General features: G+C 47.1%; 2 protein-coding genes and 2 long non-coding RNA genes across 14 annotated transcripts in view; 2 read left to right on the top strand and 2 right to left on the bottom strand.

Moving 5' to 3' along the window:
• Positions 1-101: 101 nt before the first annotated feature.
• Jpt2 (Jupiter microtubule associated homolog 2) lies at positions 102-16,960 on the top strand. The gene is made up of 5 exons (XM_027940662.2): positions 102-208; positions 4,029-4,177; positions 8,571-8,713; positions 13,806-13,854; positions 14,638-16,960. Exons 1-5 carry the CDS (start codon positions 165-167, stop codon positions 14,823-14,825), a joined length of 573 nt encoding a protein of 190 aa, XP_027796463.1. The 5' UTR covers positions 102-164; the 3' UTR covers positions 14,826-16,960.
• On the bottom strand, positions 8,349-11,498 carry LOC114096953 (uncharacterized). Of its 2 annotated transcripts, XR_003583530.2 has the most exons (3): positions 11,421-11,498; positions 8,983-9,050; positions 8,349-8,564 (listed from the first exon to the last, which is right to left on the bottom strand). It is a non-coding gene; the product is annotated as an uncharacterized lncRNA (long non-coding RNA). The 2 variants fall into 2 exon arrangements; XR_003583529.3 differs by lacking the exon at positions 11,421-11,498 and having other exon boundaries at positions 8,983-9,151.
• Positions 14,871-18,947, bottom strand: LOC114096951 (uncharacterized). The gene is made up of 2 exons (XR_003583528.2): positions 18,463-18,947; positions 14,871-15,166 (listed from the first exon to the last, which is right to left on the bottom strand). It is a non-coding gene; the product is annotated as an uncharacterized lncRNA (long non-coding RNA).
• Positions 18,948-19,034: 87 nt separating this feature from the next.
• Mapk8ip3 (mitogen-activated protein kinase 8 interacting protein 3) overlaps positions 19,035-20,312 on the top strand; it is a 39,901-nt gene continuing 38,623 nt past the window's right edge. For all 10 annotated transcript variants that reach the window (XM_071605593.1, XM_071605592.1, XM_071605587.1 and 7 more), the window contains exon 1: positions 19,035-19,447. In XM_071605593.1, coding sequence (XP_071461694.1) covers positions 19,130-19,447 — 318 coding nt within the window. In that variant the 5' untranslated portion in view covers positions 19,035-19,129. The remainder of the gene's footprint in view (positions 19,448-20,312) is intronic.

Genomic DNA, 20,312 nt, shown 5'->3' with positions numbered 1-20,312 from the left:
GGCGCGACGCCCTCTGGGGGGAAGGGGTGGGGCTCGGGCCTCGATAGGCTGCGAGGCTATGATTGGCGTGGGCGGCAACCAACGCGCGCTGGCGGGCCTGGGTACCTGCGCTAGGCAGGCGGGAACCGCGACGCGGTGCTGAGAGGCGCGGGGCGGCGGCCGACATGTTCCAGGGCGCGGACGCCGAGGCCGGCCGGCTTGGGTCCAGGTGCGCGGGTGCGGCCGGGTGGGCGTGGAGCCGCGGCCACGTGGCGGGCAACCTTACAGATAACGCGCTGCGGCCGGGCAGAGGTTGGGCAGCGAGCCCCGGGGCCCCACGGGCTCTGTCCGGCCTTCCCGCGCCGGAGCCTCCTGTGCCGCGAGCCGGGCGCGGTTCTCGGGCCGGAGCCTCACCTACGGGTTTGGCAAACGGAGCCGTGGTTCTGGTGTCTGGTAATGCGACCCTGCCGAGCAAGGGGCACCCAGCAAGGGAACCACCGCCCCGCCCCCGTCTGGGGGCACCCAGCAGGGGTCGCCCACCCCACCTCCGGCTGAGGACTTCCCCGTATCCTACCCCCGTCAGGGCTACTACGGAAAAAAAGGATAAGAGGGCACACGCCGTCGCATCCTTCCAGGAAGTGCCCTGTCCGAGCTGCCTGGCAGTGCCGCCCAGAAAGCGGTGGCGGAGGGAGGCTGCCGGTGGGAGCGGGAGCTAGGAGGTCGGGCGCGGTGGCCTGGAGCGCGGGCGGAGAAGAGCAGCCAAGTGGAGTGGCCGAGCCCCGCGGGTACCCCGTGGCGTGACAGCCCGGCCTGAAGGGAGTCAGCTTCCCTCGCAGCACCGCGCAGGCTGCGTTTTCTCGGCGAGGGCTTCTCGTGCGGAAGGGGTTTGGACTGGGAAAGCATCTGCTTTAGCCACCATTTACCCCAAGTCTTAACGGTCGAGTTGACGTTGCTGAAGGATTTCGTCCAAGTCTGCTTCTCACGCCTTCTCCCGAGCCCCACCAGTTCCCAGAAGTTCTTCCGACACTGGGTACTCTTAGGGAAGGTCAGGGGCATGGAGACCCTCCAGATGAGAGTGGCTTTTGTCTTTCCCTCTCCAGCGCCACAGTCCACCTGAGAAAAGAAAAGTCTGTGGGCTTTTCTTGCCATGTGCCCCTTTGTCTTCTGTGTATTGAATATGTTTGTCAAAATATACGGGTAGGCTACTCCAGAAGGAAAGGATAAGAGGGCACACGCCTCTGCATTGTGATTTTTTTCCTAAGCCCTTCTTAGTACTCCCCGCCCCCTTTCATGTCACAGTGATAACTGCTGCTTGTCCCTTCCAGAGGACCACACTGGGCCATTGTTGTGCCCCACCCCAACCCCCCCCTCCTTTTTTAAAAGCCTGTCTTTGAACTCTGGTATGGTTTGGTGAGATGTCCTGGGGCACCTTTGCTGCTTGTTTGGCTGTTGCAGGCTGCTAAACCTGGGTGCTGCCCCTTGCCTTTGTGATGGAGGTGGCCCCTGCCCTTCCCAAGATCCTGTGCATCCTAATCACTGCCAAGATAACCTATGCTGCTGGAACCACTTAATTCTAGTTTTCAAATAAAATAAAATTCAGGAAAAGTACACAAAACAAGATTAAGTCCTGTAATTCCACCACCTCCACATTAACATTTCCTTTAACTTCCACATACTCCTGTGCCCCTACCATACACTCTGAGCCCCACCTGTTCCAGAGACAGCTTTGGAGTTCCAAGAGCACCCGATAAACTCTGTCATATCACTCACAGGAAACACTGAAACCACCCATATGTGGATCTGCATTTTCCCTTAAACCTGAAGCTCCAGGCAGAGGGCTTTTCTTTATTCATCTTTTTGTCTGCAGGGTTGCCAGTGGTAGGAACTCAGGAGATGTGCGAGAGACTGAGATTCGAGAGACATCTCCGTCTTGACTGTTGAGTGTGAGAGTCCACAGGAGTCCTGATCACATGTGTCAGCTTGTGGTGCAGGACTTCGAGGGTTTGGAAGACCGCTGTCTGTGAAATAAGCCAGTAAATTAGGATTTGTAACTCATGCTGGCATGAATCTTGATGCTGAATTCAGTTCAATTCAGGATCACAGATATCTTGTTTCATCAGAGATGACTGGAAACCATGTTAGGCCTCCTTCAACTAGCAAAGAAAAATATGGAGAATGACAGGGATATGTGATTTAAAAATGGAAGTCAGATGTCTCACCTTGTCCACCAACAACCTGCTTTACCTAAGATTTCATTAAACTATAACTTAAGCCTGGTTATTGGTTAGTTTAAAAAATTACTTTTCACACAAAACTGATTTTTTCCCCCTTCATTGGATCCTTCAGGAAGTGCTAACTACTGAACAGATAGGATTGGCACATCTACAATGCAGAGAGAACGTTGTTCAGAGGCCTGCCAGTGTGCCAGGGGTCTCAGTTCAGGCTGTGGCTCTCTGTAGGGCACACTTTCTGCTCTCCTGTCTCACAGCAGCAACACTGTTCATATAAGATCATAGTGGTGACTAGTTCCCTTTCCACCTCTTTTTGGAGAAAACAAAAACATTTAAAATGCTGTTTTTGTTAACAAACCTTGAGCATTTAGTATTTGCATAGCTTTGCAGTGAGGCCTAACCTCCGCCTTAGCTATTAGTTGGTGCTTGATCCTCTAAATCCAAGTATTTCAAAATGTCCTGGGTCAGACTGTACCATTGCTTAAGACCTGGTGAAAGGGAATGGATCACTCAACTGGTTTAAAACTTAACAAGGCCTGTCCCCTGAAATGTGTTTCAAAAGTCTGAAAAGACACATATGAACTCAGTGTTTCTCTGTGCTACTCTTGTAGACCTGCTCTTGGGTGTCAGCACAGAGCTTTATGGTAATTTGTTAGCTCTGCAATTGATTTAATAAAGGGTGACTCAAAGCTAGGCACAGTAGCTCACACCTGTAATCCCATGTTGTTGTTTTTTTTAAGAAACTGAAGCAGGAAGATTACAAGTTCAAGGCCAAGCTGAGCAACTTAGTGAGACCCTGTCTCATAATAAAAAATGACTGGAGAAGTTAGCTAGGAGCTCTCCTGGATTCAATCCTGAGTACCATCTCCCCGAACATTTTTATTATTATTATTATTTAATACTTTTTGTAAAAAAAATTCTTTTTACCACATTAGAGATTGGACCCAGGGGCACTCTCCCACCGAGCTATATTCTCAGCTGTTTTTATTCTTTATTTTGAGACAAGTCTCACCTTGAACTTGCAATCTTCCTGCTTCTGCATCCTGAGTTAGTGGGATTATAGGGTTGTGCCCTTGTACCCCACTTAATAGGTTTTAATCAACCTAATATATGCAAAATATTCTTTTCACAGTGTGATAGCATAAAAGATATTGTTAAAGAGATGTTTTGTTCTCTTCTTCATGCTGTCTTTGACTCTGCTGTGTAGCTTACCCTTAGAGAGTCTCAGTCCTCAGTCCCTTGTGGCCAGGGCTTCCTGCTAGTGCACACACACAAGGTCCTGCCTTGGGGGTCAGGCTTGATCTATGGGTAAATTTTGAGTGTCCCACCAGTCTTCTAGAGACCTTTAATCTTTTTCCTTTGCTTCCTTTTTTTTTTTTTTTTTTTTTTGGCAGTACTAGGAATAGAACCCTGGGCCTTGCACATGGTAGGCAAGCAATGTACCACTAGGCTACATCCCCAACCATTTTTATTTTTATTTAGATACCAGATCTTGCCAACTCCCTCGTCTTGTTCATGCTTGTTCAGTTTGCAGGCTGGCCTTGAGTTTTCAGTTCTCCTGCCTTAGCCTCTTAAGTAGCTGGGATTATAATCATGGGTCACTGCACCCAGCAGGAAAGCTTTTAAAGAACTTGAAGGGCTTTAGAAGAAGTTTGCCATGTGGCAAACTTTTTGTACTGTTTGTACAACATTTAAGTAATTATGTGGCCTCCACAGACATTGAGGCATGCTTCTGCCCTGTCTAGTTGTACCCTAGCCCTGCCTGTGACAAGTATACTTGGCAGCCCACAGTCATTCAAGTTTGCTTTCTGCTTGCAGGGCCATGAAGCCCCCAGGAGGAGAATCCAGCAATCTTTTTGGAAGTCCGGAAGAAGCTGTTCCTTCAAGTAGGCCTAATAGGATGGCGTCAAATATTTTTGGACCAACAGAAGAACCTCAGAATGTACCCAAAAGGACAAACCCCCCAGGTGTGGGCCTTTGTAAATCCCAGATGGGTTGGCCTCTACCTAGTCTCTCTTCTGTTCTTTTAAAAATGTTGTCATTCTTTATATTGATCCTTTCAGATATTTTCTGGTATAGGTTATCCCTTGTCTTTAGAGGTGGTGTGAAAGCACTGAGGGTACAAAGGTAAGTGGTGGGCCTCTGGTTTCTGGACCCCATAAGATCCTGAGATTGCATGCTAATGATTGTGTATTCAGATATAGTTCTTAGGGAGGGAGAGTATTAATCTGACTTCATTCAGTAGATTGAAACTCTGGACAGGGAGAGTTGGTCTAGCATGCACTGAGACAGTTCTTCAGAATTTAACACACTGGCTAGTGGCTACAGAAGGAAAGAATATTTGAACAGGTTTCCCTTGTCCTGTTGAGTAACCACACAGTGACAGTTACCTAGTAGTTTTCCCATGTCTGTATCTGTGAGGGGACAGCAAGGTTTGTTTCATCTTTCAGAGACTTTAGAGGCCATCCCTGGGGGTATGTGTTAGAGTCAGCTCTAACTGCTCCCTACCTTGTGCCAGTTCTGGATATAAATAAATCTTGACCAAATGTAGATCAGCAGATTTAAAAACTAGTTTTTTTGTTCATTTGGTTGTTGGGGATGGGTGCTGATGTTGCTTCTAAATGTAGCTGTAGCCAGTGGTTCTTAATAATTGACTAATATTCTCTTGCATCCAATTCTGAATTTTGGGCCAGGAGTGGTCAGCCCTACATACCTTTGTGCTGGTGATAGCAGAATGGTACTTGTGTGCAAAACAAATACCAGGAGTGGTGGCATACACCGGTAATCTCAGCAGCTCAGGAGGCTGAGGCAGTCAGATCAAAAGTTCAAGGCCAATCTCGGTAATTTAGCAAGGCCCTAAGCAACTTATACCCTGTCTCAAAGTAAAAAAAAAAAAAAAAAAAAATGTAAAAAGGCCAGGGACGTGGTTCAGTGGTTAAGCACCCCTGGGTTTAATTCCTAGTATTAAAAAAGAAGAAAAAAAAAAAGCACCAAATGTGTGTCTGGAGTTGTCTCTAGACTTGTACTTGCAACACATCAGGTTCTCTGAAAGGTGTGCCTGCTGTGCCTCTTTGCACATCCTATAGGACCTCGTGTCCCCAGGTACTCTTGTGTCCTTGGGGATCCTAAGCCCCTTGGCTAGGAGTAGCCATTTACCTCTGGTATAGTGACAGCCGTTTTGGCTGCCTTTACCAGGTTTTTGCATCTTGTAGTTTTGGAGTTGGTTGTTTTGTTTTTTGCATCCTTCCAAGTACTCTTTGGAAAGAGAGCGTGAAGCCTGTGAGGCAGAACCAGTAGTTGTGTCCACCTCAGAGGCTAAGTTCCTGCCCTCATTGCTGTGCTCAGCCACCCAGGCTCAGTGCTAAAGCACTCTAGTTAGAGGGCCTGACTTGGGAGAGTGTTCAGAGGCACTTGCTCCACCCATGTGGGCAGCTTACCTCTGACAGCTGAGGAAGGCTTGCAGGAGATGACCTTCAGTGTCCCATTTCACCCTCACTGTAGTCTCCCTGTTCAGGCCTCCTGAGCATTCCTGTTTGCCCATATGGCAAGTGCATACCCATTTCTGCCAAGGCAGTGTTTTTTGGGTTTGTTTCTTTGTTTGTTTGGACAGCAGAAACGAACCCAGAGGCACTGAGCCACATCCCCAGTCCTTTTCATTTTTTAGCAGGGACAGGGTCTCATTAAGTTGCTGAGGCTGGATTTGAACTCAGATCCTCCTGCCTCAGCCCCAGTTTCTGGGATTGAATTTACCTTTTTCTTTTTTTAAGACAGGAGATTGAAACTGGTGCTTAACCATTAAACTACAGCCCTATGTGCCCCCCACCTCCCCCTTTTTTTTTTTTTTTTTTTTTTTTTTGAGACAGGCTCTTGCTAAATTGTTAAGGCTGGTCTTGAACTTGTGGTCCTCTTATCTCAGTTTCTCAAGTCATTGGGATGACTGGTGTGTGCCACTGCATCCAACTGTTCATTAGTTTTGAGTGAATTCAGGCATCTTTTCTTTAAGTCTGAATTCATCTTTTAAGGAAAAGGTTGAATAATAGCTATGTGGCATAATTACTTTAAAGTTCAGAAACAACTTTTTGTTCAGGATTATGCATGTATGTTGTGAAAATATGTAAGTAAAATAAGAAGTCTGGTTTCCAGAAAATTCAGGGAGTGGGATAATCTTAGGTGAGCAGGAAAGGGCACAGAGGGAGTTCACGAACAGTGTCTTTGACCAAAAATTTTTAGTTTACAAAAAGAAACCTAAATATATGTTTTAAAAAATTAGGTAAGCCTTTGTGGACAACCAGAATATGACACAACAAGGGTGGTCCCTCCCTGTCGCAGGCCAGCCACGTTTGCTAGAATGACCAGTGGCATCACTAAAGGTTTTCCCAGCAGGCTGTGCTGCACCGCCATTTTACCTTAGGAGCTGGTGAGTCTCACCAGCAACCCTAGGGATGCTGTAAGTTGAGAAGGTGAAGTTGTTTGTATGAGGTAACACAGGTAATGAGTGAGTGAGCAGGGACTAGGACCCAAGCAGCCTGGCTAGGGTGCCAGTCCCTCATGCCATGCAGTGCTGGTTTCCTCTTTCAAAGGTGTTCCGTGTGGGGCTGGATCCCTGGGAGGTTCATGGTTGAGATTGGGAGGTTTATAGTCCCCTAAAGTTAAAAGTTAGGGCATGGTGCATGTTTTCCTGCAGAAAGTTTCACATGTTCCAAGGTCTTTTGTCCCTGCCAGAAGACAGCATCCCTGGCCTGTGCCCAACCTGCTCAGTGCTGTTACAGCCTCATGGGAGCTATAGGCCATGGCCTATAGACTGATACCTCCCAGAGGCTGCTCTGTTAGCAGTGTGATAGCTAACAAGAGCAGACCCCAGTTGAGTCCCTTCCCCAAGACCATGGCTCCTTGTGTAGTTGGGTCATGAGGTGCTCATCCTATGGCAACATGGTTATCACAGCTAAAAAGTAACTTTAAAATGTAATAATTTTTTGAAGCCTGAAAACAGAAAAGGTGAGACCCTGTCTCAAAAACTTAAAAGGGCTGGGATGTAGTTCAGTGGTAGAGCACCCCTGGGTTCAGTTCCTAGTACCTTAAAAATAAATAAGAAGTTAGTTTTCGTATGCCACTGCACCCTCTCTGTCCCATTTCTTGTCTGGCCCTTGTAGGTAAGCAAGTGGTGAGAGGCAGGGGTGAAGTAGTCATTTTTCTTATTCAATTATAAGTGAATAAGACTACCCCTCTTACATTAAGATGTTGGCACTGCATGGATTGTTTTTTACCTTTATTCACAGAACAGTATGTCCAGGAGGTGTTTCTTTACTGTTAGGCAGAAAACACAGCTTTTATTTATTTTATTATTTATTAGGTGTTTTTATCCTAGGCATGGTCCCTAGCCTTTGACTCAATGAGTGCTTATACACCTCTGAGAGAATGGTCCTTTTATTGTCCTCATTCTGAAGATGAGGGTTTAGGGTCATAGAAAAACCAAGTAACTTTCACACATCCACACAGCTATTGATGGTGTGCATCTCTGTGTATACCATAACTTGGTGCACCAGGGCAGTGACTTTGATGATAGCTGGTCCATTCAGCACAGTGCTTTGGGGAAGGGGTCTGCTGGTATCATACAGCATCCATGTTCCTCCCTGATAATGGGCATTGAGGCCTTCTTGGGGCATATCCAGGCCACAGCCATCAGCTCCTAAGAAGTTCCATCTGCCTATATTTTGTTAGAGCTTATCAGCTCACTCACATTTGGCAGCAAGGGCACTGCAAATCCCTTAATTTGCTGACATGTGTAGTCATTGCTTGACATTCCAGCCAGAATGAGGTCAGAATGACTAATAAAAGTTATTTTCCAGGTAACAGGTTTGCCTTGAGTAGGGCATGTTACTAACTTCAGAACTCTCTGCAAGCAAAACACTTAGCTCTTTCATTCTTTTTTTTTTTTTTCTTCTTTTTTAGTTTTCAATGGACCTTTATTTTATTTATTGACACGTGGTGGTGAGAATCAAACCCAGTGCCTCACACATGCTCAGCACTCTGCCATTGAGCCACAGCTCCAGCCTTAGCTGTTTGCTTTTTAATTCACTGGAGAACTTTTCCTGAGTTTAATGAGGGACAGTTCAGTGGGAAAGCATTAACTACTGAGGGTTAGGGAACTCTGCAGGAAAATGTATGGTTTATTTCGTTTTTCTTCCAGAGGCTGGGTTGGGTCTAGACATGAAAGCCGAGTAGGCCTCAGGTAAAAGTTGGCTGGATGTCCCACCCCATTTCCTGGTACCCAGGACTGCCACAAGGCTGTTTGTGAGAAGGTCTCTGAAGTGATGACCCTGGGCATGTGTGGTGTTCACTGTTCTGTGATTGTTTCTGCAGGAGGGAAAGGAAGTGGTATCTTTGATGAATCGACTCCTGTGCAGACCCGACAACGTCTGAACCCACCAGGTGGGAAGACCAGTGACATTTTTGGGTCCCCAGTCACTGCCACTTCACCCCTGGCACACCCAAACAAACCCAAGGTATGGACTACATTCAGACAGCAGACATGAGAAAAAAACAAAAGTTGAGCCAAGGACTCTTAAAAAGCTGCAGATGTGCCATGTTATTAGGGAGACAAGGTGGACATCATTGATTTTGCTGTGGTCATTTGTTATTGGGTTGGGGAGCTCCCTAGTTACCCAGGAAACATTCCAACCTCATGATGACTGACCCCTGGGGAAAGTGGTTTCTTGGTGTGTCAACAGTACAGATACTGTTAGAGGCAGCCACACTGGCCTTTACCACATACCTGAGGGATAGCAGCTGAGCACCTGGTGCAAGAACTCGCCCCTCAAGGGTCTTTCATGATTCTTCATTCTGTAGAGGAAAGGTGGTGGCTCTTGATGGCATTTCTTTCCCCACACAAGGTCCAAGGCCTCATGCTTGTTATCTTAGTGGATTTGTGGTGCTTGGCACCTCTGATCCTGCAATGGCACCGGATCAGGTAACTACCTGTAATCCAGCAAAGGGTTAAGTAACCAGGGTCTCCTTACTGCAGTGCCATCTCAGAGGCTTGCTGAGATATGTGACCCTGGATGTGAACTTCCTGGGCTGAGGCCGAGGTAGAGGCTTGACGAAGAGCCAGCACAGCCCTCACCTGAATGTTTGTTCAAGGCATGACAGGACATTCTGGGAGTTTACTTTGGCCAGAACTCACTAACAATAAAACCTATAATTTTATTGTTACTTAATTATTAGCATTATATTTAAAATTTTTCATCGTTTTTTTGTGGCCAAAAGATAGGGTCCAGTTCTCCAAAACAAAAAGCATTCACATTTCTGGAACTACTTGTGCATGGACCATCACTGCATTTTTGTCAGTTCACATCTCAGATGATGGCCCACCGCCATTGAATGGAAATGGAAATGTGAAAAAAGACCCAAGGCAAGGAGAAAATGAGAGCAGATGAGAGGGCTTCATGGAGACGAGCCAGGTTGGATCACCCCATGTCTCCTGTGATGGCCTGTCTGAAGCAACAGTCTCTTTCAGGTTGGAGTCTCAGGAGCCAGGCATGCGCCCCACTGAGTATGAGATTGTGAGGCTCATGTCAAAGACATCTCTTTGGGATGTACCTGTGGAACTGCTGCACCTTGGCTAATCCAGAAATGCCCTAAAGGTCAGCAGTTCTCCATCAACGAGAATTTTAATTAGCTGAACATAAGAGGAGGAAGCTTGGATTCACAGGTTCCCAGGAAAGAATAATATGAGCTTGTACACCTGGGCATAGAATAAAGGGAGTCAGAAAACAATTTACCTGGGTTTATTAAACCTAAAGGTTTTTTGACCCAGGAGCATCAGACATCCCCAGCCTCACTGGAAAAATGGCCAGTTCCAGGCTCAGGACAGAGAGCGTAGGAGATGCTCCTGGAACATTGTGCAGTGCCATAAAACCATTGCAGTGTTAGACTGGCGTCAAAAGGATCAGAAACCATTGTGAAGAGTAGTCTTGGGCCACAGAGGCTTGGGCCTCATTTGGTCCTCAATTAGTACAGTAATCACAATGGATTAAAATTCACCAACTATTTAGAATTCAGAGGTTAAAAAAAAAATCTTTAGAGACCTTTTGAGAATGCCAGAAAACCAACTCATGAAATCTGGTGAATACAAAGATGGTGTGAATAACCAGCTTTTCCTGCATGAAAGATGACAGCTGTTGAAGGAAAGTTCCATTTTATAGAAGTACTAAAGGAGCCAAGCATAGTGACCATACCTGTAATCCCATCTTCTTAAGGCTGAGGCCAGCCTGGGCAACTGAGTGGGGCTTGTGTCAACATTTAGAAAGGACTCCCAAGTTATAAATGAGAAGGGGTAATAATACTGCCATGTTGCCAGTGTGGGATGAACTCAACACACCCACACAGTGGTCATCAGTGGCTGTGACAGCATAGAAAGAGAAACAGCCAAGAGTTATGACCTCAAATGTGGAAGTCCAACTTGGTCCACCTCAAGGTCAGTTTGTCAATATAAAACCCAAAGTGAAACAAAACCACATTTTTAAATAACGATGTCACATATATGCACTCAGAACAGTATAACGTGTAGGAAAATACATGACAAATGATGGAGATTCTTAAAATAAAAAAGAGAAAGGGCCAGGCACAGTGGCTCACGCACGTAATCCCAGCTACACAGGAGGTTGTGGCAGGAGAGTCACAAGATTGAGGCCAGCCCAGGCAACTTAATGAAGAAAGTGCTGAGGCTGAAGCCCGGTAGTAGGAGTGCTTGTGCACCACTCTGGGTTCCATCCTTGGTACAGCAAAAACAATAAAGCTTAAGAAGGGCTAGGTGCAGCCCAGTGGCAGAGCCCTTGCCTAGCATATGCAAGGCCTGGGTTTGACCCCCCAGCACCACCCAAAGCAAAACCAGAATACCAAATGAGAAAGAGACTTAGAAAAGCAGTCCCTTTCAAAGTCCAAATAGATTTTGTAGAAATGGAAAAAAACTATTCAGACATTCACTTGGAAGATAAAACATGGAAGCCCACATCCCAGTCTCACTTATGGCAACAGTGACTAAAACAGCACAATGGCAATTTTGTGGGAGTTTTTTGTTTGTTTGTTTGTTTGTTTGTTTTGTTTTTTTCTACAAGAGTACCAAGATCATTCAATAGGAAAGTAACAAAGCCTCTCAACAAATGGTGTTGGGAATTTGGGTATGCACACACAAAAAGATAAAATTAGACTTACCTTAACACCATGGGGGGAAAAAAACTCGAATTGGTTCAAAGACCTAAAATAGAGAGCAAAATCATAAAATTCATAAAAATCAGAAAATATAGTGACTAATCTTTGTGATCCTGCACTTGACAGTGCTTCTTAAATATGACACAAACAATAGACAATAAAATAAATTGGACTTCATTAAAATTAAAAACTTAGTGTGCATCCCAAGGACCCTACCCAAAAACTGGAAAGACAACCCACAGGATGAAAAAAGAAAAAAAAAAAACCCTTGCAAATCGCATACCTAATAAGGATTTACTGTCCAGAATATGTAATGAGGTCTTAGGACTTAATGACAAAAAGACAAACTAATTCAAAATGAGCAATGGATTTGAATAGGCATTTCTACAGAGTAGGTATATAAATGATAATCACATAATGGGTACCCAACTTCAGTGGTCATTAGGGAAATTCAAATAAGAAACTACCACCTCAGTCCTTGTGGAACACCTAGAAAACATTGAGTTAGAACCTCAAATGTTGCTAGTGAGGATGTGAAGTCATTCGGCAGTCGTGGAAGTTGGTTTGGCATTACCTCAGAAAGTTAAGCTTGAACCACTGTATGAATCAGCAATTCCATGAAGATTTGGAAAACAGGAGCTGGTTGTGGTGGTACCACCTTGGATCCCAGCTACTCAGGTGGAGGAGGCAGGGCTCTAAGTTCTCAACCAGCCTCAGCCACTTAGGGAGACCCTGTCTCAAAAATAAAAAGGGCTGTGGTGTGGCTCTGTGGCAGAGCACCCTGGTTCCATCTCTAGTATCAAAAAGAAAACATTTTTCCTTGGAAAACTGGGAATGGAACCATCATTTGACCCAGCTATTCCTCTTCTCGGACTATACTCAAAAGACCTAAAAACTGCATACTACAGGGACACAGCCACATCAATGTGTACAGTAGCACAATTCACAATAGCTAGACTGTGAAGCCAACCTAGATGCCCTTCAATGGGTGAATGGATAAAAAAAAAAAAATGTGGCATTTATAAACAATGGAATATTATTCAGCACTAAAAAATAACAAGATAAAAAAATGTGGCATTTGCAAGGAAATGGATGGCATTAGAGCAGATTATGCTAAGTGAAGTTAGCCAATCCCAAAAAAAAAAAAAAAAATGCCTAGTGCCTTCTCTGATATAAGGGAGGTGACTCAAAATGGGGGTAGGGAGGAAGAGCATGAGAAGAAAATTACCCTTAGATAGGGAAGAGAGGTGGGAGGGAGAATGGGAATTGCATGGAAGAGGGAAGGAGACCCCCTTCGTTATACAGAATACAGGTATGACAATGAGAGGGAAAAAAAAAAAGTGGGTCACATTAGATTGGGTAGAGGGAAGGGGAAGGGGGGAATGGAAGGACAGCAGAATAAAACCGACAGTATTATTGCTGTGGGTATATACGTGACTGCATGACTAATATAATTCTGCAACCTGTACACTCAGAAAAATGAGAAATTATATCCTATCTGATTCAAATGTATGATATGTCAAGATCATTGTTCTGTCCTGTGTAACTAATTAAAACAAATTTTTAAAAAATATGAAACTAAAAAAAAAATTGAAAACAGGGATTCAGGAGCTGGGATTGTTCCTCAGAGGGAGAGCACTCATCTAGCATGCATGAGGCACTGGGTTCAGTCCTGGGCACCACATAAAAATAAAGATATGCGTCCACCTATAACTAAAAAATAAATATTTAAAAAAGAAAACAGATTCAGGCTGATACTAGGACACATTTTCGTAGCATAATAGCTGCAGGTAGAAACGGCCCACATGTCTGTCAGCAGAGCAGTGGGTTCAAAGTGTAGTCCAGCTACACAGTTGCTTACTGCTGTTGTCAGACTATAGTTCTGACATGTTGTAATGTGGACAAGCCTTGAAGGCACTGGTGTTTTAAAATTTGATATTGAAGAAATGGTTTTTGCAGTTTTGAGCCCATTATGATTATTTTTTTAGGGCTACATCTTGAAAATTTTACAGACAAATGATATATCTGGGGCTTGCTCCAGAGTAGTCCTGAGGAGAGACAGGCAGGGATGGAAGCTGGGGTGTGGTGTGCTTATTCTCGAATGGCTGCAAGTCTGCATTGCAGTAGTATAGCAGGTCCTGCAGGCTCATTCTGTCCTCTACTTTTTTGGTAGTACTAGGGATTGAACCTAGGGGTTCCTCCGTGCTAGGCAAGTGCTTGACCCTTGAGCTGCATCCCCAGCAGCTTTATGGTAAAGCAGTCCAGACATGATAAAAACATGTCTTAGAAGTTAAACTGTAGTCGTCCATGCCTGTGTTTCAATGTCTGCCTGAGTGAGGGGAGAAGGGTTCTGGGTCCTGCACTGACCTTACTGTTGTCTTGCTGCAGGATCATGTGTTCTTGTGCGAAGGAGAAGACCCAAAGCCAGACCATAAAGGTGAGCTAGTTTCCTCTCTCCATCTGTTGCATGCCCCCAGGCCAGGAGTGTACTATGAGAGGAGTAAGCCTTTCAAGAAGGCAGGGAGACAGGAAGAGTTACCTTTTTGTCACCACTTATCAGCCTGGACCTGTAAGATGTCTTTTCCTAGAATGTCATCAATGTTCTGAAGGACCTGGAACTAAAATCCCAAGTGAACTCATGACGCAGGCTGGAGCTGTCAGAACTAAGAGGCTGGGTATGAGGCCTGTGTGGTGGGAGAGCTGAGCCTGCATGTGCACTGTGGTTTCCAGGTTGATTGGGTATGGGTTTCTGCCTTGGGGTTGCTGTTCCCTTCAGCAGATGCACAGGATCCTGAGAGTGTACCCATCCTTCCTTCAGAAAATCTAGAGCACTGGTGACCAGAAGCCTCACCTGGGCTTGTCAGACCCCCAGCTGGGCATACTCACTCCTTTTTAGGCACACTCAGAACATTTCTTTCTATGCTTGATGCAGGAGAGACTGGAGTGTAACATACAAAATAAAGAAATAATTAACTTCTTTAGGAAGATACCAAGGAGTGTTTATAATCATCAGCCCCAGTTTTATGGTCAGTCTGAGAACTGCATCTCCTTTAGCTGAGCAGTCTTGGTGCAAGAGTGCGTGCCTGGCCTCACCTTCCCCTTCCCCATCCTGTCATGGATTTTTTGTGAGCTGCTCTGTGATGTTGACTGCTCCTCAGAGCAGCTTGCCTTTCAGGCAGTAGCTGCCTCTAATGGCCACTGTGCTGACTCTGTCCCACAGCTGCAGGAAGCACCCCCAGCCGAGAAGAGTCAGGAGAAAAGGGCAGCTCCAGAGGAGCAGACCACGCCAAGGCGCCTGAGCCTACGCCCCCAGCTGACAGCCACGAGCCCAGGCTGGGGCCGAGGCCTCGCTCTCACAACAAGGTCCTGAACCCACCGGGAGGCAAATCCAGCATCTCCTTCTACTAAGAGGCTACTTACTGCTCTGCCTGTAGCCAGACCAGAAATTCAAGATACAGAGTATTAAAAGTTTATTGTTTTCTTTAGCCCAAACAAAAGAGGGTGGGAGAGGGTTGCCCTGTGTGTGAAGCTGGCTGCCTAGAGGACCGGGGCCTTTCAGACTGCAAGCTACATGTCTGGGGATGGGGATAGAGGGCTCCCCTGGTGTCTGCTCATTTGTTCTGATGGAGCAGGATTCTGAGGTGGGCAAAGGCAGGGAGCTGGTGCTGTGTGGCTGGTGGGCTCTTCCGTGAGCTGTCTCCTGCTGACTAGGCATCCAGGAACAGCTGAAGAAAGCCCAGTCTGTCTTGCTGTAGGATGGAGAGGAAGCAAAAGCAGAGACATCAGGAAGGCAGTGGGAGTACACATAAAGCATCCCCTTTGGCCCCAGGACCAGTTACCCATCACAAGGATAGCTTCCACTCCCAAGAGACCACCAAGCCCATCATCTCCTCTTTTTACCCCCAGTGTGTCGTCGTCCTCTCTTGAAGCACCGTGACTGCTTTTCCTCAGCAGCAGTCAACAGAACCAAACAGTTGACCTCAGTCTGCTGCTCTGAAAGTTTTTCTACCCTGGTCCTCTGAGTTGCCCAGTTCCTGCATCTCAAACCATGACCACATCTCACATAGGAATCTGCCTTCCTCTCTCAGGGACTGGCCTTGGTCCTTGATGTGCTGGATTTACTTGTAGATTTTTCCATATATTTCCTCTCATCAGCCTTAAGTCTGGGCCTTGGTTCTTCACTGATAGTGTGAAGCTCACTTCCAAAGCTGCACTCTGCCCTCTGCAGGTCTTTAAACCTCTTCACATACACCTGAGTACAGGGTTTTTTCAGATCCTTCCTGTGTCTTTGTTCCTGTAGTTGGTGGGAATGCATGAGAACCTTGGGTTCTTAGGTTGGTTTCTTCAGTAATATCTAAAAGGCTGTCTTCAAGTACCAGCTTCACATAAATGCCTGTGGATTTGGTTTCTGACATCTTCCAGAAAGCAGTCCACTGCTTCAGCCACCTTTTTGAAACTGCAGAACCTCTGGACCCTACTATAAACAATAGGCCAGAGCGTTAAGTAGTTTGTCAGCAGAGTCTCAGCTCTCACGCCAGCAGATGCTTTGCTGGCATGAGTCATGTTGCTTCATCTGTCAGGCAGAGGTCCCTCCCTGTCTACTGCAGCCTCAGTTCCCTGCTTCCCTGTGGTGGGCATATTAACAGGAGAGGGCCTCAGTGGCATGGCTATTGCTTTAAGTGCCTACAGGGCTCGAACCAGGTGCTAGGAACATCCTCGGTGTCCTTTAGCTTTGGACAAACGGCAGGTCTTGTGTGGTCTAACACTACCTGCAGGAGCTAATCAATCCCCAGGCTCTGGCTCCTGGCACATGGAGGGGTCTGCATATGATTTGTCAGCCAAAGAATCTTAACCCCTTCAGTTGCCCTATACACCATGGAGCCAAAAACATTCCATGTGAGTCCTGAGAACTTGGACAGGTTTCTGTTCAAAGTCATTTATAACATTGTTTGGAATTTGGGGGCAGGGCAAGTTCCCACTAAAATAATATAAATGTTGCTTAGCTTTTTAAGCCAAAACCCACTAACTTGTTTGACTTACAAGGAACTAGTGTTAATGATAGATATGAACCACTATTTGTAATGATGTTTTCTTAGAGAAAATAAATTGTGAATTCTAAATTAAATTGCCAAAAAAAAATATCTGACATTACTGTGCTGGTTCCTGCTGTTGTGCCAATGAGAAGGAAACTCTGTTCTGAGTCCGTGTCCTGGGCAGTGTGTTCACTGCGGGAGCAGAGAAGGCACTTCCCACGTGAGCCCAGCATTGTGGGTATGGTGCGCACCTGCATTAGGAAGATGCTGTCTGTATGTGGACACATCCTGTCCTCAACCTCCAAGCTGCATTAAGAAATTACTAGTCTGTATTTTTATTAAGCCTTAATTTTTTTTAAAAACATTTGGTGCCAACATGTTTCTAGATCTGTATCAAAACAAGAAACCTGTCCTCACATCACAATGCAATTTTGATAGGAACATTTTGTTATTTTTACAAGGCAAAATTAGGAATAATGGTTGAATTAAACTTCGTAACCAGTAATTAAAGTCTTTGCCTGTTTTGTGTGTGTGTTCTTTCCCATCCATCCATTCTGCAAACAAAATGCCATAAATTGGCTCCTTTCCCCACAACTATTTTCTGGTAAGTTTGTCTCTTCCTGCCATTTAATCTGGAGGATACCCAAATCAATCTTAAAGCTTTGAGCAGGCTATGCACAGTGGCTATTGCCTGTGATGCCAGTGACTTGGGAGGCTGAGACAGGACAATTGTAGGTTCCAGGCCAGCCTCAGCAATTTAGCAAGACCCTGTCTCAAAAAGGGCTAGGGATATGGCTCAGTGGTATAGCACCCCTGGGTTCAACCCCAATGGGATACGCACACACAAGAAGCTTTGAGTGAGTGGGGAATTTGCCCTAAGTTAAGCACATTGATTATTTTCTCTTGCTACTAGTTATCCTTAAGGTCTCTAATGTGCCTCTAGCTTGGCTTTGAAATCCCCCATGATTAACCCTGTAATGAACAGGTGAGATGCTGAGCTGAGTGTCAGATTCAGTGCAGAAGCGCAGATCAAATGTCTCTTCTGTTGGGTTAGCTATTTTCTTATGTCCCCAAGCAAACGTAGTATTCTCATGTGTGCTATGTGGATTCAGGGAAATGAAACAGACTGCCTGTGATGAGAGCCCCCTCTAAGAGATACCATGCCATTCTGCCAGCTGGTTCAGGGCTTCAAATGAAAACCATGTCCTCAGAAAGCTAGCATGGTTATCTGGAACACCATCTTCACTTGTTCATCCATGCGATGGGATGTGTAGAGCAAGTTTCAAGAACTGGGTTAGGCACTGACATTAAATTACCTATTAACAGCAGCTGTTCAAGCTGGGATTGTGGCTCAGGGGTAGAATGCTCACCTCTCACTTGCAAGGCCCTGGGTTCGATCCTCAGCACCACATAAAAATAGATTTATAACGGTATTGTATTCAACTACAAAAAAAATAATAAATATTTTTTTAAAAATAGCAGCTGCTCAAGCTAAGGGCAGTCACTGAAATCTGAGTCGTTCAAGTCCCCAGAGGCCAGACATCGGACACTGGTAGCTCTACCAGTGTTCAGGTGAAAGCCAGAAAAATAAACATCAGAACTGGTATTTTGAAGTCTTGTTCCTCCCTCAGAAATGTGCCAGTTCTGGGACAGCATCACCTGCTGTGTTATCTGGGAGATCCTTCAGGGAGTCAAACCTTGCAAGCAGGTACATATCTCGGGAATTGAACCTAGGGGCGCATTACCACTGAGCCACATCCCCAGCCCTTATTTTTATTTTAAGATGGTTTTGCCATCCTGCCTCAACCTCCAGAGTTGCCAGGGTTAGGTTAAATCCCCACCCCCACCACCCCCCCCCCCCCCGCCAGACGGTTCCTGCCTCAGCTTTCAGAGGAGCTGGGATACAGGCATGGGCCACTGAGCCTGGCTGAATTCCTTAATCCTTAGCATTCTTGGGGATTGTTAGTGAAACATTCCTTAGAAATCAGAACTTTCGAAAGGAATGAGCTCACCTTACATTTTATGGTTTTTTAATGAGCAAATCCGAAGTTCTAATCAGTTGACTTCAACTTAATATTGTATATTCTGTAAGCACCGGGAATTACCCAACATGCCAGCTTGTTAAAATTTCATGGTTTCAATCAATTTCAGGTAACCAATTTCTGAAGGTGGTGTTCATAATAAAAATAATAGTGATGTCCACGCCGGCTGGCCGGGTCATGGCGGCTGCCCTGCTGGGGAGTTCTCGGAATTCTCGAGGTTCTAGCCTCCGGAACACAAGCCTGCTCCGCTATCGCTCTGCCGTGACCGGCACCCGCGGGTGGCGCCGCGGAACCCGAACCGCCTGTGCAGGCGGGCCGCCAATTCCTGGTGTCGCGAGGTGCCCAGGCAGACGTCCAGCCCGGGCAAAAGCGCGGCCCGCAGCAGCTGGCCCCATCGCGCCGCTGGGACACAGCGTGGGAAGGCCCCCAAGCCACAGACGCGGCCGGAAGCGCCGCTTCCCTGACGCCACGGTGCGGCCCCACCCTGCGGTGGGCGGGACTTCCGGCGGGCGAGTGACGGGCGCGGCTTGGGCAGCGGCGGCGGCGGCGGCGACCTGAGGCGACAGCGGCCGGCAGGGGCGACGCCGCGGCCCGCGGACCCGGCAGCCGGAGCGCCGCGCTGGCGGCGGCCGCCGCGATGATGGAGATCCAGATGGACGAGGGTGGCGGCGTGGTGGTGTACCAGGACGACTACTGCTCGGGCTCGGTGATGTCGGAGCGCGTGTCGGGCCTGGCGGGCTCCATCTACCGCGAGTTCGAGCGCCTCATCCACTGCTACGACGAGGAGGTGGTCAAGGAGCTCATGCCGCTGGTGGTGAACGTGCTGGAGAACCTGGACTCGGTGCTGAGCGAGAACCAGGAGCACGAGGTGGAGCTGGAGCTGCTGCGCGAGGACAACGAGCAGCTGCTCACGCAGTACGAGCGCGAGAAGGCGCTGCGCAAGCAGGCGGAGGAGGTGCGTGGGCGCGGGCGGCCGGCGGCCGAGCCCGCGGCTGGCCGCTGGCTTTGAGCAGGGCTCTGGGCCGCACATTCCTAGATTGGGATGCTCGGGCCTCACCACTGCGGCTTCAGACTCCCCACACAGGGGATTCAGGAGCCCCTAGGATCTGAGAGCTCAAAGTGACCCGGGCCGCTTTACTAGGGAGGGAACTGGCCCTGAGAAGTGGAGGGGCCCGACCAAGGTCACACACTCCAGAAACACCGGGCCAGGATGCGGAGTGGACCCAGACGCACGGCCTGGTCTCTTCTGGGTCACTCCTCCCCACATACCCAGCGGTGAAGCTGTGGCTGCCTCCCCCTGTGCTGGGCACCGCCCTCCACTGCTCTGACCACTCAGGGCCTTTTGATGCCTGACGGAGGTTTGGTTGGCTTTCATTTTTATTCCCAGCCTGTGTAGTCAAAATAGTGATGAGGAGGAAGTAAAAGAAGAAAACCAAGCTGGACAGCCTTAAGGCCGAGTTGTAGCTGTGTACCTAAAAATGTACACTACCTGGCTTAGGTACCCTGCTTTGTGCAGTGCCAAGGCAACCTCCAGGGAGGTGCCTCTTCCTTCCCACTTACACTCAGGCTGGACCACTGCTCTTAAGTATTGTGCCTGCGCCTTGCAGAGAGATTGCTGTAATGCCCTTACCCTATTGCTCCAGCTATTTAGACAGGCTGCACAGAGAGCTGTGAGCTGAGCAGTAAGCAAATACCCTGGGTTGGACTGGCCAGGTGGAGGTGGCAGTCAGATGCTAATATTATGCCCTTGGGGACAGTCAGGTACTGTTACAACTGAAGAAAAGGGTTCAACCCTGTAAACATTGGTGTTCTGGCTCCTT

Source organism: Marmota flaviventris, chromosome 19 (genome assembly GCF_047511675.1).
Source record: "Marmota flaviventris isolate mMarFla1 chromosome 19, mMarFla1.hap1, whole genome shotgun sequence".
In the NCBI taxonomy this organism is placed as follows: Eukaryota; Metazoa; Chordata; class Mammalia; order Rodentia; family Sciuridae; genus Marmota; species Marmota flaviventris.
Note: the sequence above shows the minus strand (reverse complement) of the source record. Positions and strands in the feature narration are given on the sequence as shown.

Bases quoted from the DNA above. Each gene is read 5' to 3' on its own strand.
- Jpt2 (XM_027940662.2), top strand. From the start codon at position 165: ATGTTCCAGGGCGCGGACGCCGAGGCCGGCCGGCTTGGGTCCAG. The intron at 209-4,028 runs GTGCGCGGGTGC...TTCTGCTTGCAG, and splicing joins GCCGGCCGGCTTGGGTCCAG to GGCCATGAAGCCCCCAGGAG. The intron at 13,855-14,637 runs GTGAGCTAGTTT...TCTGTCCCACAG, and splicing joins CCCAAAGCCAGACCATAAAG to CTGCAGGAAGCACCCCCAGC.